Raw genomic sequence first — 19,631 nt, forward strand, 5'->3', positions numbered from 1 at the left:
CAGAGCTTTTATGAAATTCCAACTGTACGGGAGCACGAAGGCGAGCAAACAAAGAAACTCGGCATACAAAGGAGAAATCTATGGCTTGCGAGAATCAACCGCAAGGATTATCAGCCTTCCAGACACAGCAAAGTCTGCTCCGATCATTTTATAAGTGGTAAGTTGTTTAAATAAACAATCAATTGTGTTTAAGTTTGTTTTTGGAAACCAAAACATCATGTAAACAATCTCTGGAGAATGCCTAACTGGAACTGCTGAGTGTACGTTTACATTGTAATGTACACTTAATATCGCTCGTTTGTCACGTTTCTATTTGAAACTTGTCACTTCACTCACGCAAGGGTCATTTTTGAAAAACATTTTAGGTCTATTCTGTATGAGGGCAATTCCATGTAAATGTCAACCTCACCATGCAAAAATAAAGCAACATGTAATACATCAAAACCACTCCCAGAGATATCACCTAGGCCTGTATTTTACAGATGTGAATAAGTTGAACCAATTTGTAACCAACCTAATGTGTCACTGTCAGTCTTTCTTTCTTATAATGTAAACCCCAAGCTAAAATCAACTTTGATCATGTACAATTCTATATTATTGCCACAAGCCACAGAAATGTATGCTAAAATCCACAAAACAGCAAAACAATAGCCATCCTAAATATTATTTAAGAACTTTGATAGTTTTAGCTGATATTTAGAGAGTTTTTCAAAGGGTTATGGTGGTTAAATTGCTGATTTTCTAAACTTATGCCATGTCTATTTCAGACGCGTCACATCCATAACGGAATTTCGTCACATCCATAACGCTGACTTTTCCTTCCGAAACTCTGCATGAAATACAAAATATTTTAAACAAAGATTTTTTAATATTCACCTTGGACCCCTCTATCAAATGGACATCTCCATTTCGACATTAGGTTTACAATTTCACAGAGTTTGATAAAAATGTACAGTCACCCAAGAAAAGTGATACTTTTTCTGTCACGTCCATAACGCATCTTTTATTGGCGTTTTCTGGCATGCCCTAGATGTACTATGGGAATTGTTCTTGTTCTATCACTTCTCCAGTATGGTACAGCCTTAAAATATGCAACACCTGTTTAAATACTGGGAGACAATAAAACATGCACTGGGTCATTTGTTGCCATTTTGAGTTCAAGTGTCACGTCCATAACGCTGGAATTGCTCATGATTTGATTTGTTTTTGGGATGCAAACAGCGGGCCTTTTGGTAGATGAATCGCGCAGATCCGTTTTTTTTGGGGGGGGGGCGTTGGAGTGTCTGATTATAATTTCAAAGTAAATTCTGTATTAAAATTGCTAAATAAGCAAATCCGTTACAGTCCATGAAACAGGAAGTATAAGGATGAGAAAAAAACAGTTTAAATCGGAAAGCTGCGCACATTTGCGCAGCCCGAGCGGTGTGCAGGACTGCGCAAATGTGCGTAGCTTTCCAATTTAAACTTTTTTTCTCATCCTTATACTTCCTGTTTCATGGACTGTAACGGATTTGCTTATTTAGTAATTTTAATACAGAATTTACTTTGAAATTACAATCAGACACTCCAACGCCCCCCCCCCCAAAAAAAACCCGGATCTGCGCGATTCAGGCAGCATCCGACAAAAGGCGCGCTGTGAATATATAAAGTTGTATATATCAGACAGCCTTTAAAGTTTGATGAAGTCAGTTTCAGGCTTTGGCAGCCCTGCATAGTCATTTGAAAATGCATCTTTGTCCACTTCGTAGGGGTCAATTCCCCCAATCAAGGCCAGTTTGGCTGCATACCGTTGTCGTGAGATGTCGTCTAATGTATCTATATACTTCTGTTTGCTTGATTTTGCCGACATTGATCTTTATTTTAGAAAACTGACTATATAACTTCATAAATTCGTCCGAGATAACGTAGCCGGTAGTGGTGATGGTCCGTTTTGTTTGCCCTCCAAGATGGCAGCTGGGGGGCATTCCCCGGAATGCCGTGATGTCAGTGAAAACTATCTATAGTTATTACTCATTTTCAGAGGGGAATAGGAGATATTTAGGTGCAGAAAGCACTCTGCATTGTTCAGTTTATGGTATTAATTTTTTTTTTGGGGGGGGGGCGTGCAAGTGACAGCGCGGCGCTGACATCGCACAGCGTGGCGTATCCACGCTTTGGAGAAAGCCCTGGAGGTGATGCAACACAGTGCCCCTGTCCCAACTTTTTTTGAAGTGTGTTGCTGACATCAAATTTCAAAATGAGCATATATATATTATTTTAAATAAAACAATAACGTTTCAACATTTATGTTGTCTTTGTAATATTTTCAATGAAATATGCAGAATCCATAATTTGCAAGTCATTGCATTCTGTTTTTATTTACATTTTACACAGTGTCCCAACTTTTTTGGAATTGGGGTTGCATGTGCGTGCGTGCTTGCTTGCTTGCTAACTAGCTAGCTAACTAAGCTAGACAGCAATGTAGCCATATGAAAGTACTGAGCGAGGCCCTGTGGGCCGAGGTCAGTATTCAAGGCCAAGGTCACGGTATTTCACCATACGGACCGACTTTAAGCTGGTAAATAATATATATATTTTTTTTCTTTACCAAATTCTAACAGAAAACGAGAGCACCTGAAAGGGAAAACCGAGCCGAGCCGCCATTTTGAATCCTCATTCACAGCTGTAATGCAAATGGCTTCCTCCTCGGTATACAAGTGCACTTCCATGGCAGGGAAAAAAATACATTTTGCCGCCTATGTAGTCCCCTATTTATACAAAACTGAGTCATTCAGGATTCAGCCATGTTTTTGCTCGGCGTTAGCAACAGTTAAAGGTTTTTAGCTTTCTCCTGAAATGTTTTCTTTTATTTCTTCTTCCTCAGGGTAGTAAAACTCGCTTTCGCTGTGAACGCTGTCGTTATCGCTATCCATGCTGTAAAATTAATGCTGTTCTCCTGAGAAATGCGAAAATGTTGACAAAAAATTGTGACTATGTTTGTTGTTGTGAACGAGCGAGTCGCCGGAGGTCCGTAACTGGGGTCCGTGTCGTAGGATACAGACCCGCTCGCCAGCCAATCAGAGCGCAGGATTTGGTGGAAAAAATAACTACAGTTATTAAAACAAGCTAGGTAATGCTAAGGAGTTATTTTCTTGAACGATGAAAACCAAGGGCTGTTTTGTGAGCAAGTTTAGGCTGTCCGATTGTGTGATTAAAACCTGAACCTGCTTGCAAGCTTGTATTCTGTTGTAGTTTTTTTTTTTTAAATTCATTTAGATTTAATTGACTAAAACTGAGTTTACGCGAAGCACTAAGTCGAGCCATGAAATGGAAAAGCAAGGCGAATAGTTTTGTCACATGGTTGTGATTTATGTGTATTTGCGCGTCAGGTGAAGTGAGTCCGCGCAAGAGGGAAGCCGTGAAGAAGAAGACAGCCGAGTATCTGATGCGAGCCGAGCTCATCGCTAACACGTATCTGAAAGACAGCATGGGCCAGAACTCCACTCAGAACCGGGTGAGTGGAACTGAAATTGTTTATGTGGTATAATGATGATGATCGTAATTTAAAAATAATCCTGATTATTTAGTAATAGTCATTTGATTTAATGAGATTAATGAGGATTAGCCTTACTTTGGCTTTAAGTCTTGAATCTAATCATCAGTATTTAAGAGAAGACTGGTCACAGCTGGCTTTGACCTTTAACCTTTGTGTGTGTGTTTAGACTCTGGCTGCTCAGTGCTGTAAGGGGTCATGGGGTCAGCAGAGTCAGTCTGATGAATTGCACAACTACAGAGTGTTGGGGGTCATCGACAAGGTGAGCTAAGGGCAAAGGTTACTCATCTCTGAGGTAACTCGCTCTTTATACTCCGCTGTGTGTGTGTGTGTGTGTGTGTGTGAGGACTCGGTGCTCCATTCATATCCATTAAGGGCTGCACCTGTTCTGGTTTCTCAAGGGGTGTGCGCACACCGACGTGTGTGTGTTTGAGACCTAGAAATGGAGCCATCAAATAATACAGATATATAGCCAGCCATGAAAACGAAACTGCTGCAGTTTGCGCCGCAGGTCGCCTCACGGTTTAATCATAGTTTAACTTTTTAAAATCAAAGTTATTTATACATTAGGAAATGCACAAACTACCGTAAATGCTGGAGTAGCAGCACACTTTCTTGATCACTTGGCATTAGGTGCCTTTTTTTTCCCTCCCCCTTTCTTTTTCCCCAAAATTGCTTATATAGCCATAGCTGGTGTTATCATTCACTTTCACTTTCCAAAAAAAAAAAGAGATGCTTCTTGACAAAAATCGCAGTCACTCGAAAAACTACCGTAATTACCGTTGTACGGCACTTTCTGTAAACACAATAGCCACTGGAGAAAGTCCCATAATTGCTTGCTCTAAAACATTAGAAAATGGGTCAAACGTCGCAACGGATGGAGTAGAACATTTCCCCATCAAAACAATCGCAAACTACCGTATATACTGGAATAAAACCCCGACAAGAAGGCGGAAGCAAAGAACAGGACCATAACGGCCTCGTTTGTACATCGACTGTAAAAATAATAGCAAATGAGCTCCTAACAAATGGTGGTTAAAAAAAAAGTAGCATGCTTTCTGTGTGTGTGTTGGGAGGGGACATTCAGAAATGGGTCAAGTACCATAACTGTTGGAGGAACACTCCTACCGTAAAGACTGTAACAAACGGGCATTGTATTCTTAAAAAATAGCTTTTTTTTTGTGTTCTATATATTTTTATTTATTTATTTATTTTCGACAAATTGTCCAGTTCTCTACTTAACTTGTTATCTGTATATACAGTTGTGCTCATAAGTTTACATACCCTGGCAGAATCTATGATCCTTTGACCATTTTTCAGAGAATATGAATGATAACACAAAAACATCTTTTCCACTCATGCTTAGTGGTCGGGTGAAACCATTTATTGTCAAACGACTGTTTTCTCTTTTTAAATCATATTGACAACAGAAACTACCCAAATAACCCTGATCAAAAGTTCACATACCCTGGTGATTTTGGTCTGATAACATGCACAGAAGTTGACACAAATGGGTTTGAATGGCTACTAAAGGTAACGTCCTCACCTGTGATCTGTTTGCTTGTAATCAGTGTGTGTGCATAAAAGCTGAGTGAGTTTCTGGGATCCAGACAGACTCTTGCATCTTTCATCCAGCCACTGACGTTTCTGGATTCTGAGTCATGGGGAAAGCAAAATAATTGTCAACGGATCTACGGGAAAAGGTAGTTGAACTGTATAAAACAGGAAAGGGATACAAAAAGATATCCAGGGAATTGATAATGCCAGTCAGCAGTGTTCAAACTGTGATTAACAAATGGAAAATCAGGGGCTCTGTTAAAACCAAACCACGGTCAGGTAGCCCAACAAAAATTTACGCCAAACAGCACAGAGACGAGCCTCAAAACTTCTGGAACAGGGTAATTTGGAGTGATGAGACCAAAATTGAACATTTTGGCCACAACCATAAACGTTACATTTGGAGAGGTGTCAACAAGGCCTATGATGAAAGGAACACCATTCCTACTGTAAAGCACGGAGGTGGGTCGCTGATGTTTTGGGGATGTGTGAGCTACACAGGAAACTTGGTCAAAGTTGAAGGAAAGATGAATGCAGCACGTTTATCAGCAAATACTGGAGGCAAATTTGCACTCATCAGCCCGGAAGCTGCGCATGGGATGTACTTGGACGTTCCAACATGACAACGATCCAAAACACAAGGCCAAGTCGACCTGTCATTGGCTACAGCAGAACAAAGTGAAGGTTCTGGAGTGGCCATCTCAGTCTCCTGACCTCAATATCATTGAGCCACTCTGGGGAGATCTCAAGCGTGCAGTTCATGCAAGACAGCCCAGGAATTTACAGGAACTGGAGGCTTTTTGCCAAGAAGAATGGGCAGCTTTACCATCTGAGAAAATAAAGAGCCTCATCCACAACTACCACAAAAGACTTCAGGCTGTCATTGATGTTCGAGGGGGCAATACACGGTATTAAGAACTGGGGCATGTAAACTTTTGATCAGGGTCATTTGGATGTTTTTTGTTGTCATTATGATTTAAAAATAGAAAACACGGTTGTTTATCAATAAATGGCTTCACCCGACCACTAGCCATGAGTGGGGGAAAAAGTTTTTGTGTTATCATTCATATTCTCTGAAAAAAGGCCAAGAAAGCAAAAATTCTGCCAGGGGTATGTAAACTTATGAGCACAACTGTAGTTCGGATACAGCTATGCCACGCCCGCTAGAGAGACACAGGAAGTGACATCAGTGATTTTCCTGATAGTGAGTGTTGCTCAAGCTGCTGTGTTTCTTCATGTCATGTGCAGGTGCTGCTGGTGATGGATAAGAGGACACAGGAGATGTTCGTCCTCAAGGTGAGCAGGCGTGTGTGTGTGTGTGTGTGTGTGTGCTAATAGCATGAAGGGTTTTGATTGAGGTGTGATGATGGTGTGGTCATGGTGGATAATCTGGTGCATTAGCGAGTGCAGAGGAGACGCACGGCTCTGGATAGAAGTGGGTGTGTGGGAGGTGCCGTTATTTGTGGTGTCCTCCACTTAGAACAGGCTCCAGATGCCAGATGATGGCACAGGCACAGATGATGCTGATGAGACAAACACAGAGCTCTGGCCTTTGACAGAAGAGTAACTTAGACAGATAAGAAGGCGTGCGCGTGTGTGTGTGTGTGTGTGTGTGTGTGTGTGTGTCAGGTTCTATATGGTATTAATGATCATTATTAGTCAGTGAGGCTTATTTTACATGTGATGCGTATTGTCCAGGGACTGAGGAAGAGCAGTGAGTGTGGACGTGTGAAGAAGACCGTCGTCCCCCACACGGTGCCCAACATGGTACGTCTCAGGAAGTTCATCATCTCTGAGGACTCCATTTTCCTGTTGCTGCAGTACGCCGAGGGTGCGTCTCACAAATGACCCTGTGTACACACGCACGCACGCACGTGCTTACATTTCTTCATTCGACAGATGCTTTAATCCAAAGCCATTTACGAATGTGGCAGAATACGAGCCAAAACACGGAGCGAAACTTGAGCGCCATGAAAGTTTCTTTTTGCTTTGTTTTGGTCGTACTTCCGTTCCTTCATCCATTACCTCGCCTTCTCGCACACGTTTGTACCGTACTCCTCCTGCATTTTAATAATAATAATAATACATCTGTTTTGTATAGCGCTTTTCATGGTACTCAGACACTTTACAGGAGGTTCAAACATACACACATATATACACAAACACACAGACAACAGATAACAGGGCAATTCCAGCGTTATGGACGTGACACTTGAACTCAAAATGGCAACAAATGACCCAGTGCATGTTTTATTGTCTCCCAGTATTTAAACAGGTGTTGCATATTTTAAGGCTGTACCATACTGGAGAAGTGATAGAACAAGAACAATTCCCATAGTACATCTAGGGCATGCCAGAAAACGCCAATAAAAGATGCGTTATGGATGTGACAGAAAAAGTATCACTTTTCTTGGGTGACTGTACATTTTTATCAAACTCTGTGAAATTGTAAACCTAATGTCGAAATGGAGATATCCATTTGATAGAGGGGTCCAAGGTGAATATTAAAAAATCTTTGTTTAAAATATTTTGTATTTCATGCAGTTTCAGAAGGAAAAGTCAGCGTTATGGATGTGACGAAATTCCGTTATGGATGTGACGCGTCTGAAATAGACATGGCATATGTTTAGAAAATCAGCAATTTAACCACCATAACCCTTTGAAAAACTCTCTAAATATCAGCTAAAACTATCAAAGTTCTTAAATAATATTTAGGATGGCTATTGTTTTGCTGTTTTGTGGATTTTAGCATACATTTCTGTGGCTTGTGGCAATAATATAGAATTGTACATGATCAAAGTTGATTTTAGCTTGGGTTTTACATTATAAGAAAGAAAGACTGACAGTGACATATTAGGTTGGTTACAAATTGGTTCAACTTATTCACATCTGTAAAATACAGGCCTAGGTGAGATCTCTGGGAGTGGTTTTGATGTATTACATGTTGCTTTATTTTTGCATGGTGAGGTTGACATTTACATGGAATTGCCCAATAATAGACAAAGAAAGAAAAAATAAAAATATAATAAAAAATAAATAAATAAAAATAAAAAGTCCACCAAGTAGGGGTCAGGATGTAATTCCCGTGGTGTAGCAGCCACAGTCCCACCAAAAGGCGCACGAAAACAGGTCCCACATCTCCAGCGCCGCCGCCGTGACGCCGTCAGCAACATCGCTCGAACACCACGCCATGAATCCACAATGCGAGCAGAGAAGCTCCGCCACGCAGAGTGCTAGTGTGTCCCAAACCGCCTGCACAGCCGCCGCGACACCACCGAGCAACATCGCCCGGAACATCACGCCGAGCATTAAAGCGCAGAGCGCTGGACAACCACGATGTAAAATGAGCAACGAGCTCACTGCAGTCCATAGCTGGGAGCGCAGGCATCACCCACGGCAAACCAAGGCCTGGAGGGAACCGACGCCCAAAACTGGGTCCGGAGCTACACCACAACCGGCAGACAAAACACTCAAACAAACATCAAACCACACAAACACACAGGAAAAAAAATAGAAAAAGAAATAAAATAAAACAAAAAAGCTCCGGTGAGAAGCGGCAGCCAGAACACACACGATGTACTCTCAACCGGAAACGGAAAAAAATATATATTAGATAATATTTAGATAATATTTACACTACCGTTCAAAAGTTTGGGGTCACCCAGACAATTTTGTGCGTTTTCCATGAAAAGTCACACTTTTATTTACCGCCATAAGTTGTAAAATGAATAGAAAATATAGTCGAGACATTTTTCTGGCCATTTTGAGCATTTAATCGACCCCACAAATGTGATGCTCCAGAAACTCAATCTGCTCAAAGGAAGGTCAGTTTTATAGCTTCTCTAAAGAGCTAAACTGTTTTCAGCTGTGCTAACATGATTGTACAAGGGTTTTCTAATCATCCATTAGCCTTCTGAGGCAATGAGCAAACAAATGCTGTGTTCACACTTATACCGGTACGAAAGTGGTATAACTGTATCGATACAAAGTATACTGGTACGGTTTAGTGCATCTGTCCACACTAGCGAGAAATGTTTGTGGTTTTCTTTCACGGTAGTTGAAATGCGCGTGTGCGAAATGTTTCCGTGGTTACCGAGTAACTGCCTTCCGAGAATATGGCGGATGAAACGACGTGTGTGTGCTTTTTGTTGTCAATGTACAGTCTGTATTTCTGGTGGTCATTTATTCAGTCGAATCGTATAAAACGCGCGAGGCAGTTGAGAAAGAAACAAAGAAAATGAATCTCACTTTCTCCCTCTTCCCTTCTCTTCCTCTCCCTTTCTTTGCTCCATGTAGCTCCACGGTCGTTTTGAGCCATTTTGACATTTTATTTACAGCTGGAAAGCACGTGCGTATTGTATTGTATGAATAACCCGGAAAACGTAGGAATGGTTCATTGCGCTTGCGCGTTATATTTGTATCGATACAGAACCGCTTCATCTGTCCACACTACAGCGAAGCGCTACAGTACCGATACTGTACCGGTACAAAACCCATACATTTGTGGGTTTCGTACCGATACAGTTATACCGCTACAGTACCGGTATAGTTGCTAGTGTGGACAGGTGTTGCGGTACGAAAGTAGTTTCGTATCGGTACAAAATCCCTAGTGTGGACAGGGTAACATTGTACCATTAGAACACTGGAGTGAGAGTTGCTGGAAATGGGCCTCTGTACACCCATATATTCATTGAAAAGAACAGTGCTTTTCTTTCAAAAATAAGGACATTTCAAAGTGACCCCAGACTTTTGAACGGTAGTGTATGTTTGCTTTCCGATTGGAAATCGGCTTCATGTCGATAAGACGTTAATATAAAACTCAAAAGCGTCACACGCTCACTCGATGTCTCTCGACCGTTTTCTGTGATCGTGGTTATTTCTCAAATGCTTTTTCTCTGGCTTGTCATGGTAAGTCCTTTCTTCTGCTTACACACGTGCGCACACTCATTCAGACACACACTCACAACCCCTTGCTCGTCTCTCTCTGTCCTTGTTAAGCTTGTGTCACAGGTCATTATCTATGGTAGCAGGTGCTGCTCCGGATCATTAACTAAGCTAACACCTGCGTCTCCTTATTCTCTGCCGGCTGTATGTGTGTGGGTGTGTGCATACACACACACACACACACACGGACGCACACACGTGAGCCTGTAAGTGTGTGTCAGTGCACACATCTGTGTTCAGGAGCGTGTTTATATTGGAATGAATAAACCACTTAATCTCCGAGCAGTCGTTTGGACAAAATCATGCGCCCGTGTTAATAAGTTGCCTCAAACCTCTCAAGTAGCCTAAAGCGCCGTTTCGTTTCACAACAGGCTCAGCTACCGGAGCGAGCGCTACGACTTGCAGTAACAGTTTAAACATCCCGACTTACCATCAAGAACTGGCCTCATGTGTTGCTACAACACGAGGTAATGACTATGACTTGCCAGTTTAATAAGTATCCTAATGTCGGAACTGGCAACCTGGAGTTTATTAGAGCTGTCGAAGCTATAAAACCTGCATCTGAACTTTTCGTTTTTGAAAAAATGTACCTACGTTTCTTATGCTGAACTCATCTTCACGCGCACAGAGGTAAGTGAATCTCCAATGGCCGCCAGGCTACATCGGGTGTAACTGAATTCTGATCTAAAACATGACATGGCCCTGCTTACGGCACAGCTTTCTGACAATCGCTTAAAACTGAATATAATAATGTACCAAGTACAGCTATAATAAGTCAATCCTAACAAAAATGCACTCGATTTGCTTTATTTCAGTACCTTTTCCCAATCCACTTCTAATATCCCATCCACCATTTTGTGCTTCTTTAACATCTACTGTATCTCTTGTGCACCTAGTGAGGTCATTTGTCCAAGAAAGACTGATTTTGCCTTCGATTGTATCTACATTTTTAATACACACTGACCGCACTAGTGTGTACGCATCAAGTTTTAAAGGAAAACACCGGTAAAATTACACCCTTCTAAAGCCAACAGTAATTTACGCCTGGCGCCTAGCTCGCCAGTAAATGTATTACTGATGCACTAAGGTTCCCAGTCTTTCATGCAGAAAATAATCTCTCCCAAACAAACGTAGATATCAGACAGGAAGTTTGGCCTGACCCGAGTGACATTGCCGGAGTGTGATTGGCTGATTCTTGTTTGTTTGTTTGCTTTGTTCGTGGACTGGAATCATTTGGCTGCAACGGTGTCATTATCTTAGCGGTGAAGAGCCAATTCATTCTGTTAACGCAGCAGATGTTACCCTCCAATCACTCACAACACAGCTGTGCAAGTGTGTGTGTATGCACTTAGGCTTTCAATCTGTTAGGAAGGAGATGATACCATTTAAAATCCTGGCTTTTTACATTGCAGTGACCTTTTAGCTCAGATTTATTCATATCATCCAAGTTGTACAGGAAAGCTACACATTTTAACTCGGTTATGGGTTTCTCTTGTATCTAAATGAATTCGTTTGGCAAAAAAAAAGTTCATTTCAAGTGGTTTACAAATGAAGCGCAATCTAATTCTTCATTGAGCTGAGCAGTTACTGGTCTTGCTCAAGGGCCTAACAGTAGCCTTCTGGTTATCCTTGGATTTGAACTCAGAACATTAACGTCCAGGGCGGCACGGTGGTGTAATGGTTAGCACTATCGCCTCACAGCAAGAAGGTTCTGGGTTTGAGCCCAGTGGCTGATGGGGGGGGGCTTTCTGTGTGGAGTTTGCATGTTCTCCCTGTGTCTGCATAGGTTTCCTCTGGGTGCTCTGGTTTCCCCCACAGTCCAGAGACATGCAGGTTAGGTTAATTGGTGACTCTAAATTGATCGTGAGTGTGAGTGGTTGTTTGTCTCAGTGTGTCAGCCCTGCGATGACCTGGCGACTTGTTCAGGGTGTACCCCGCCTCTCGCCCATAGTCAGCTGGGATAGGCTCCAGCTTGCCCATGGCCCTGCACAGGATAAGCAGTTATGGATAATGGATGGCCATTAACGTCCAAGTTAGCACTTCTGTGGAAATTTGGATGAGACTCCATGTTTTTCTTCTTCTTCTCTACTTGTCCTCCATTGATCCAGAGTCAACGCTATCTTGGAGATTTCCTGCCTTGAACTCTGTTTACGAAGGCATCGGTAATTGAGAAAAATGAGAAGACAGGGTCTCCATGATTGGGACTGACAATCGCCCTCATCAGCTTCAGTAACTAAATCCATATTTGAAGCTGTCTGATGATCCAGGACTCATTGATGACTCTAATGCCGCTTTTCCACTACAAACGCGGCTGAGTCGGGCTGAGCCGTGCCGTGCTGAGTCGGGCTGAGCGGGGCTGTTGGAGTTGCATTTCGACTACAACCGTGCTGAACCGTGCTGGCTGGAAGTGGGTGGACACATTGGGTGGAGTTAGCGAAAGTGGGTGGACGTCAGGTGATGTCGTTAAGCAGCGCAAACAGTGACATCAGTGAGCTTTTAAGGGGTAGTCTCACGACCCGGATAGTAAACAATAAACATGGAGAACATGGAGTCGTTAGTGTTGCTGGTCTTGGTGCTGTGGCTTGTTGTCACCGACAATGCGGACAGATACTGGCAAGAGTGTATAGATGAGGCGAGGCGCATAAGGCTTCAGAAATTCTCGTAATTCGTAATTCTTCTCCTTCCGGGTTTGCGGTGTTTACAGATCCCAGCGTGCTCGCGGGGCGTGTGTGGGCATGTGAGGACACTCCTCCTCACCAATCAGTGCACAGGGGAGTGTCTGCTCACGCCCCCAACCTCACTCGGCACGGTTTGGCTCGCTTCAGCCCCACTCCAAAACCGTGCGAGTTTTAGGGGCTAAGCAGGGCTGAAGCGAGCTGAATCGTGCTGGTTTTTGGTAGTCGAAACGCGAGCCGTGTCGGGCTGAAGTGAGCTGAAGCGAGCTGAAGTGAGCTGAAAAAGGGTAGTGGAAAAGGGCCATATGGTTCATTGGTAAAAGATTGTTCTTAGCACCCTAAAGGGTTCTTTGGTTTGCACCCTTTATATGTTGACAGAACTCTCTAATATTTTATGTAGGATCCTACAAGAGAGCAGTTTTTTTTTCTTTTCAACATTCCCAAGTTAAACACCAATCCTTCAAAGAACTACAAAAGATAAACATATGAAGAACCCATGAGAAACATTTATTTATTTATTTATTTATTTAAGTATGCTAAAGTAAGACCATCTGAGGTCTTACTTTGCAAAGTCCTTTTCCAGTGGAAAGACTTTGCTGAAGTGTTTTAAGATGTTTTGAATATGCACTGCAAATTCAAAACCAAGTACTGGTCCCATCCCCGGTCACATCCTGTGCACCATTATATTCAGTGAGGAAGTACCCAAAATGATAGATCTTGTGATATTGGACTGAAAGATTTCTGGCAATGTGGAAAAAGACCCTCAGTTGCTAGCATAGCTTTCACTGTTATCTCAAACCATAGGGACTATTCTGAAGGGGTTGCTTGCTTGCTTTTTTTTTTAATGCAAGTTTTCAGTCTAAATATCTCTCCATCCCTTTTTTCCACTCTAGGGGGTAAATTGTGGTCCCACATCACCAAGTACCTGCATGAAGGAAGTCAAGAAGACAGCTTTGACATCCCCTTCATCCAGAAGTCCCACACAACGACAGTTCACTGCACCGATGCCTTGATCAGCTCTGAGAGCAGCGGCTCACGGCCCAGCGTTGAGCTCAAGGAAGACCAGGAGGACGACGAGTCCCAGACGAATCTCGCAGTCCCGAGCAAGCGCAGCTCACAAGCCCCCCTGTCTGTCTCTTCAGAGGAAGAAGAGTGCACCAGCAGCTACCTGACGCTCTGCCATGAGTACGAGCAGGATAAGGTGGAGCCTGAGGCTCTGGGCGAGGAAGATGAAGACGCAAAAGAGGTCGAGGAAGATTCTGGCGGTCTCAGAGGTGAAGGCTCTGGTGCAGAGGCGTTACCGAGGTCATATCGAGGCTCGGTAATAAGCAACGATAGTTTGTGTTCTCCAGGTGGTGGCCATGAGCTGTGCTTCTTCACCGAGGAAAACGAGGAGCTTGTTGACGAGCCTATTCTTGATTCTCTGGACCAGTTGAAACGTTCACCCATGGAGTTGTTTCGAATTGACAGCAAGGACAGTGGTGACGCATCCCGAATGCTGTTCTCCACCTCAGACCTTGGCTCGGAGGTAACAGAGGTCACTGAGGATCCTTTGGAGATCGGTGGAGTAGTGGAGGTTAAAGGTCACCTGACCGATCTATGGCGGTTCGATAGTGATCAGGGTTCTAATGAATCTGTGCCTGTGATTTCTTTCAAAGAGGCCATGGTGGAAGACACAAGCACATCTTGTGCTGATGAGGGACAACCTCCGGATCTTTTAGTCAACCTTCCAGGGGTCACGGGCAGTGATCTCGAGGAGGAGCTTGCAGCAACAGGTGTGGCTTTTGCTGTAGAAGCCAAGCCCTCACCTCAACTTGGCAAACCAGATGTACTCCAGCTGGGAGAGGAAGCAGGCCTGGAACTAAACGTTGAGGACCGTGTCTCTGTTTTACGTAGCCAGTCGAACCCAGAACCGTCTGAACAGAAAGACCATGCCTGTTCCATAAACCGCAACACAGAATATCGGACACTTTCCCTTCCCTTTGATTCTCTCACTCTCAGGACTGAAATTGACCCCATCCTCCCACCACCCTCTGCAGGGTCAGAGGTCACAGAGAAGAGGGAGGGCAGGAGTGTGTCTGAGATATTCCGAGAGCTGGACGAGTTAGCCGAGGTGGCGCTGCACACACACCTGCCCGAGGCACTGGTGAGGAGTTGGGCGGTGGACATGTTGCTTGCCCTTGACGCACTGCATCAAGAAGGAATCATCTGCAGAGATCTTAACCCCAACAACATCCTGTTGAATTACAGAGGTACCCACACACACACCAGTGTACCTGTGGAACACACATTTAATACACGTGTGTAAACGTTCCCACACTGGCTTCTCCTTTTCTTTCTCTTGAAGTTAACACAATAAAAATCCACAGCTTATGTTAACGAATGTAAAATCCTCTCTCCGGAAAACTTTCCAGCGCTGACACTGGAGACTCCTTCCATAAGTGTTAAAGAAATCCATATCATTCAGCATGGTTATTATGGTTCATTATTAAAGTGCCTGGCAGGTTTGTTCTGACCAATCAGAGTCAAGAATTCACTAGCACTGTGGTGTGAAACTCCTTTAAAAACAAACAAACAAAAAAACCCCACAGACGTTTTTTTTTTTTTTAGCTGTTATCATACAGACCCGAAATGATAATTGTCTATTTCTCCGACTCGCATAAACACCAGAAACGGCAATATAAATAAAAAAAACGAGCCACTTGTATTTCTAAGTACTCACCACGTAATGCTAAAAAGTCAATAGCATGACCTCTCGCATTGCCGAACTCTTAAACAGGAGTTATTAGTGCCCTAAAGGTTGTTTGGTGGGCGTTCGAAATAGCATTATGCTTATAATGACAGTTTTGCTATAGAACATTTATAGAGACATTATCATGATTTCGAGTGATGCTGAGAAGTCTGTCGAAACGTAATGTCTAATTTTCTCTCTCGCGCGCACACCATCAAGCACTGTTTAATACTAAAAAAATAAATATGCCTTATAATAAATTAAACCAGATCAATACTGTATATAAGCCTGTGTAGCATGTTTAACACGGCCTTAACCTTCTTAACAGGTAATATGGGAATAGTTTTGTCTCCCATTGTGCAATGGATTTTGTATTCCTGCTGTTTCCTGCTGTTCCGTTGTTCCTCTGTGCATCTGTTTGTTTTCGGGTTGTTTGAGTCGGGCGATTTGTCTGGCCCTTCTCTCTGAGGCTTAGGCCCCCTGCTCAGCGATCACAGCTCTAATAGGCTCTAATGGTTAATAACAGCATTACTGCCAATGACACAGTGCCAGCACTCAAAGCACAGCAATTACCGCTCCCTCGTTCACAGATGAGTGTGTGTATGTGAGAGAAAGAGAGAGGGAGCGGAAGAAAAGGGCACATTCGTTTCATTTTGGGTGAACATTGTAATTTCGTCAGACTGTTTTAGTGGAGAGGTGGAGTTGCTTTCAGTTTAATTAGCCACCCCATTTTCTCTCTCTGTTTGCTCTCTGTTTTGCTCTGCTTTTTTTTTCTTTTTTTTGCCTCCTTCCCATCCTTCTGTCTTTTCTTTCTCTCTTTTTGGTCACACTTCTTTTCAGGTCATATCGAGCTGACTTACTTCTGTAGCTGGACCGAAGTGGAGGAATCCTGCGATCCAACTGCTGTCACCAAGATGTACTGTGCACCAGGTTAGTCACATCTCAAGCTGAACACATTATTTAAGTCAGGTTTCTTTGTATAAAACCCAAAAGTTAAAACAAAAATGTGAGTCACAGTGGGGTTTAAAGGCCTTTAACAACTGAGAACCTACAAGATACATCCCTAAAAAAACAAACAAACAAAAACATTCAGGAAAAAGATTTTGGGAAAAATTGAAGAAACTGCTAAGTTGTACTAAAAGTAAAATTTCATTAAAGATGGAAGGGTGTGGGGGGATATGTTGGGGGGATGGATGGGGATATGTTGGGGATGGATGGGTGGACATGGAGGGATGGATGGGTGGACATGTGGATATGTTGGGGGGGATGGATGGGTGGACATGTGGGGTGGACATGGAGGGATGGATGGGTGGACATGTGGATATGTTGGAGGGATGGATGGGTGGACATGTGGATATGTTGGGGGGATGGATGGGTGGACATGTGGATATGTTGGGGGGATGGATGGGTGGACATGTGGATATGTTGGGGGGATGGATGGGTGGACGTGGGGTGGACATGGAGGGATGGATGGGTGGACATGGAGGGATGGATGGGTGGACATGTGGGGTGGACATGGAGGGATGGATGGGTGGACATGTGGATATGTTGGGGGGATGGATATGTAGGGGAATGGATGGGGGATGGATCTATATGGGGCTGGGCGATTTCTCAGAGACAACAAGGGAAGCCGAGCTTCCCCTAAAATTCTCTCCCCAAACTGCGGCGTCTACGACGTTGAATTCTCATTAAAACAATAACTTGCATAACATAAAATATGCCCAAGATTGTATTTATGTTCATAACTATCCTGTAACTTATTTGAGTGATGTCTGACGAACTTGCAGTTCGCTACGAGAATCACCTTTGGTGCCAGGCTGTAACCTTTCTTATTTCAATGGGCTCTATGGACTGGCAGCAGTGTTGCCAGATTGGGCGGTTTTAAGTGCATTTTGGCGGGTTTTGAACATATTTTGGGATGGAAAACGTCAGCAGTATCTGGCAACACTGACTGGCAGCCGGGTATCCGTTGCAGTCTACGAGACAGCTCTGAACAGCTAATTTCGGCTAGTTGTTATTGGTTAAAATCAACAAAATCGTCACTTCCAGGGAAGCCGGGCTTCTCTGGGACTAAACGAGACAGTGGGAGGGACAAGAAGCCGGGCTGATAAAGGATTATTGGAGGTAGTGTTTGAAAGACATGAGGGCGGTACTTCGGCGAGGAACACGGAAGCATGATCAGTCAGTCCCTAGCAGATGTCGAGAAAGTGTAGTCGTGTGCCAAAGTGCTGTCCGAATTTCTTTTCATATAAACGTTTCTTCTCATTGATGTCTCTGTACATTACTCTATAAATAAATGTAAATATTACTCGTTGTGCTCCGTTAACTTTCATCCATTCTATCAGTTTGATCATTCGTGAATTCACTCGTTTATTTCATTTGTAGTTCAATCTGGTTGTAGGCTAGCTTGAGCCTTATTGGGATCTGCAGTGCTAGCTGCTAACAGAAATTGGTGAAGTCTCTGGAAAGCACAACCAGCTGGTATGACAGGGTCACAGACCATTTTCTGGAAAAGGAGCGGAGGGCAGAATTTGTGTATAAATAGTGTTCATGTTCATGAATCTGAAGTATATACACACTTCAGTAATGTTAAGAGAATGGTGGGCTCTGTGTTATAGGTTATACCTGGGTATAATATTCAAGGTTCTGTGTGTTGCATAGCCTACCTGGTTATGAATTTCCAGACTGTGTTGCAGAAGATGTTCAAGGATGTGTTGCACAGCTGGGTGTTGTGTTAAAGACTCTGTGTTGCATATCAGGGTATGATGTTCAAGGCTCTTCGTTGAATAGCCAGTGATTTTTGGATGTTTGATATTTTTGATTAAGGATATGAGGCACTAGCCTTGCAAGCCAGACTATAACATGAAATGTACATGCAAAAATACTTTCTGCCACTAGGTAGGGTTGTCTAGTTCACTATGCTAATGGGGCACACCTTTCTATGCTTTGATATCCGGCCTACAGGTTTTACGATGAATGCGTAAAATGGGCTTCCCCTGTTTTAAAAACCAGTAGCCGCCACTGATATGGGGGATATGTTGGGTGGATATGGAGGGATGGATATGTGGATATGTTGGGGGATGGATGTGTGGATATGTTGGGTGTATATATGGGGTGGACATGGAGGGATGATATGTTGAGGGATGGACGTGTGGATATATTTGGGAGGATATGTTGTGGGGATGGATGGGTGGATATATTGGGGGACATGATGGAGGGATGGGTGGATATATGGGGTGGACATGGAGGGATGGGTGGGTGGATATATTGGGGAGCATATGTTGGGGGATGGATGGGGGGATATGTGGATATATTGGGGAGGATATGGATGGATGGATGGATGGGGGACATGTGGAGGGAGTATATGGGGTGGACATGTGGATATGTTGGGGGATGGATGGGGATATGTTGGGGGAATGGATAGGGGGATATGTGGATATATTGGGGAGGATATGTTGGGGGATGGATGGATGGGGACATGTTGGGGGATGTATGGGTGGATATGTGGATATATTGGGGGGACATGTTGGGGGGGATGGATTGGTGGATATGTTGGGGGGATGGATATGTGGATATGTTGGGGGGACATGGGGGGGATGTATGGATGGGTGGATATGTTGCAGAGATGGAGGGATGGGTGGATATGTTGCAGAGATGGAGGGATGGGTGGGTGGATGTATGGGGTGGATGTGGGTGGATATATGGGATGGACATGGAGGGACATGATGGGGGATATGTGGATATATTGGGGAGGATATGTTGGGGGTGGATGGATGGGGATATGTGGATATATTGGGGGACATGTTGGGGGGGGATGGATGGATGGATGGATGGATATGTGGATATATTGGGGGGACATGTTGGGGGGATGGATGGGTGGATATGTTGCAGAGATGGAGGGATGGGTGGGTGGATATATGGGGTGGACATGGAGGGACATGGGGGAATGGATGGGGGATATGTGGATATATTGGGGAGGATATGTTGGGGGTGGATGGATGGGGGATATGTGGATATATTGGGGGGGATGTATGGATGGGTGGATATGTTGCGGAGATGGAGGAATGGATGGATATGTTGCGGAGATGGAGGGATGGGTGGGTGGATATATGGGGTGGACGTGGAGGGAGGGATGGATGGGGATGGATGGACATGTTGGGGGATGGATGGTGGATATGTCGGGAGGATGGAT

At 43.7% G+C, this 19,631-nt stretch overlaps 1 protein-coding gene across 3 annotated transcripts in view; it reads left to right on the plus strand.

Moving 5' to 3' along the window:
• The window catches only part of rps6kc1 (ribosomal protein S6 kinase polypeptide 1), a 71,907-nt gene that overhangs the window by 27,756 nt on the left and 24,520 nt on the right, over positions 1–19,631 (plus strand). For all 3 annotated transcript variants that reach the window (XM_060913929.1, XM_060913931.1, XM_060913930.1), the window contains exons 8-13: positions 3,369–3,493; positions 3,702–3,794; positions 6,338–6,385; positions 6,788–6,920; positions 13,602–14,960; positions 16,280–16,369. In XM_060913929.1, the coding sequence (XP_060769912.1) occupies positions 3,369–3,493; positions 3,702–3,794; positions 6,338–6,385; positions 6,788–6,920; positions 13,602–14,960; positions 16,280–16,369 (1,848 nt within the window). The remainder of the gene's footprint in view (positions 1–3,368; positions 3,494–3,701; positions 3,795–6,337; positions 6,386–6,787; positions 6,921–13,601; positions 14,961–16,279; positions 16,370–19,631) is intronic.

The sequence above is a fragment of the Neoarius graeffei genome, chromosome 2, assembly GCF_027579695.1.
Source record: "Neoarius graeffei isolate fNeoGra1 chromosome 2, fNeoGra1.pri, whole genome shotgun sequence".
Classification (NCBI taxonomy): Eukaryota; Metazoa; Chordata; class Actinopteri; order Siluriformes; family Ariidae; genus Neoarius; species Neoarius graeffei.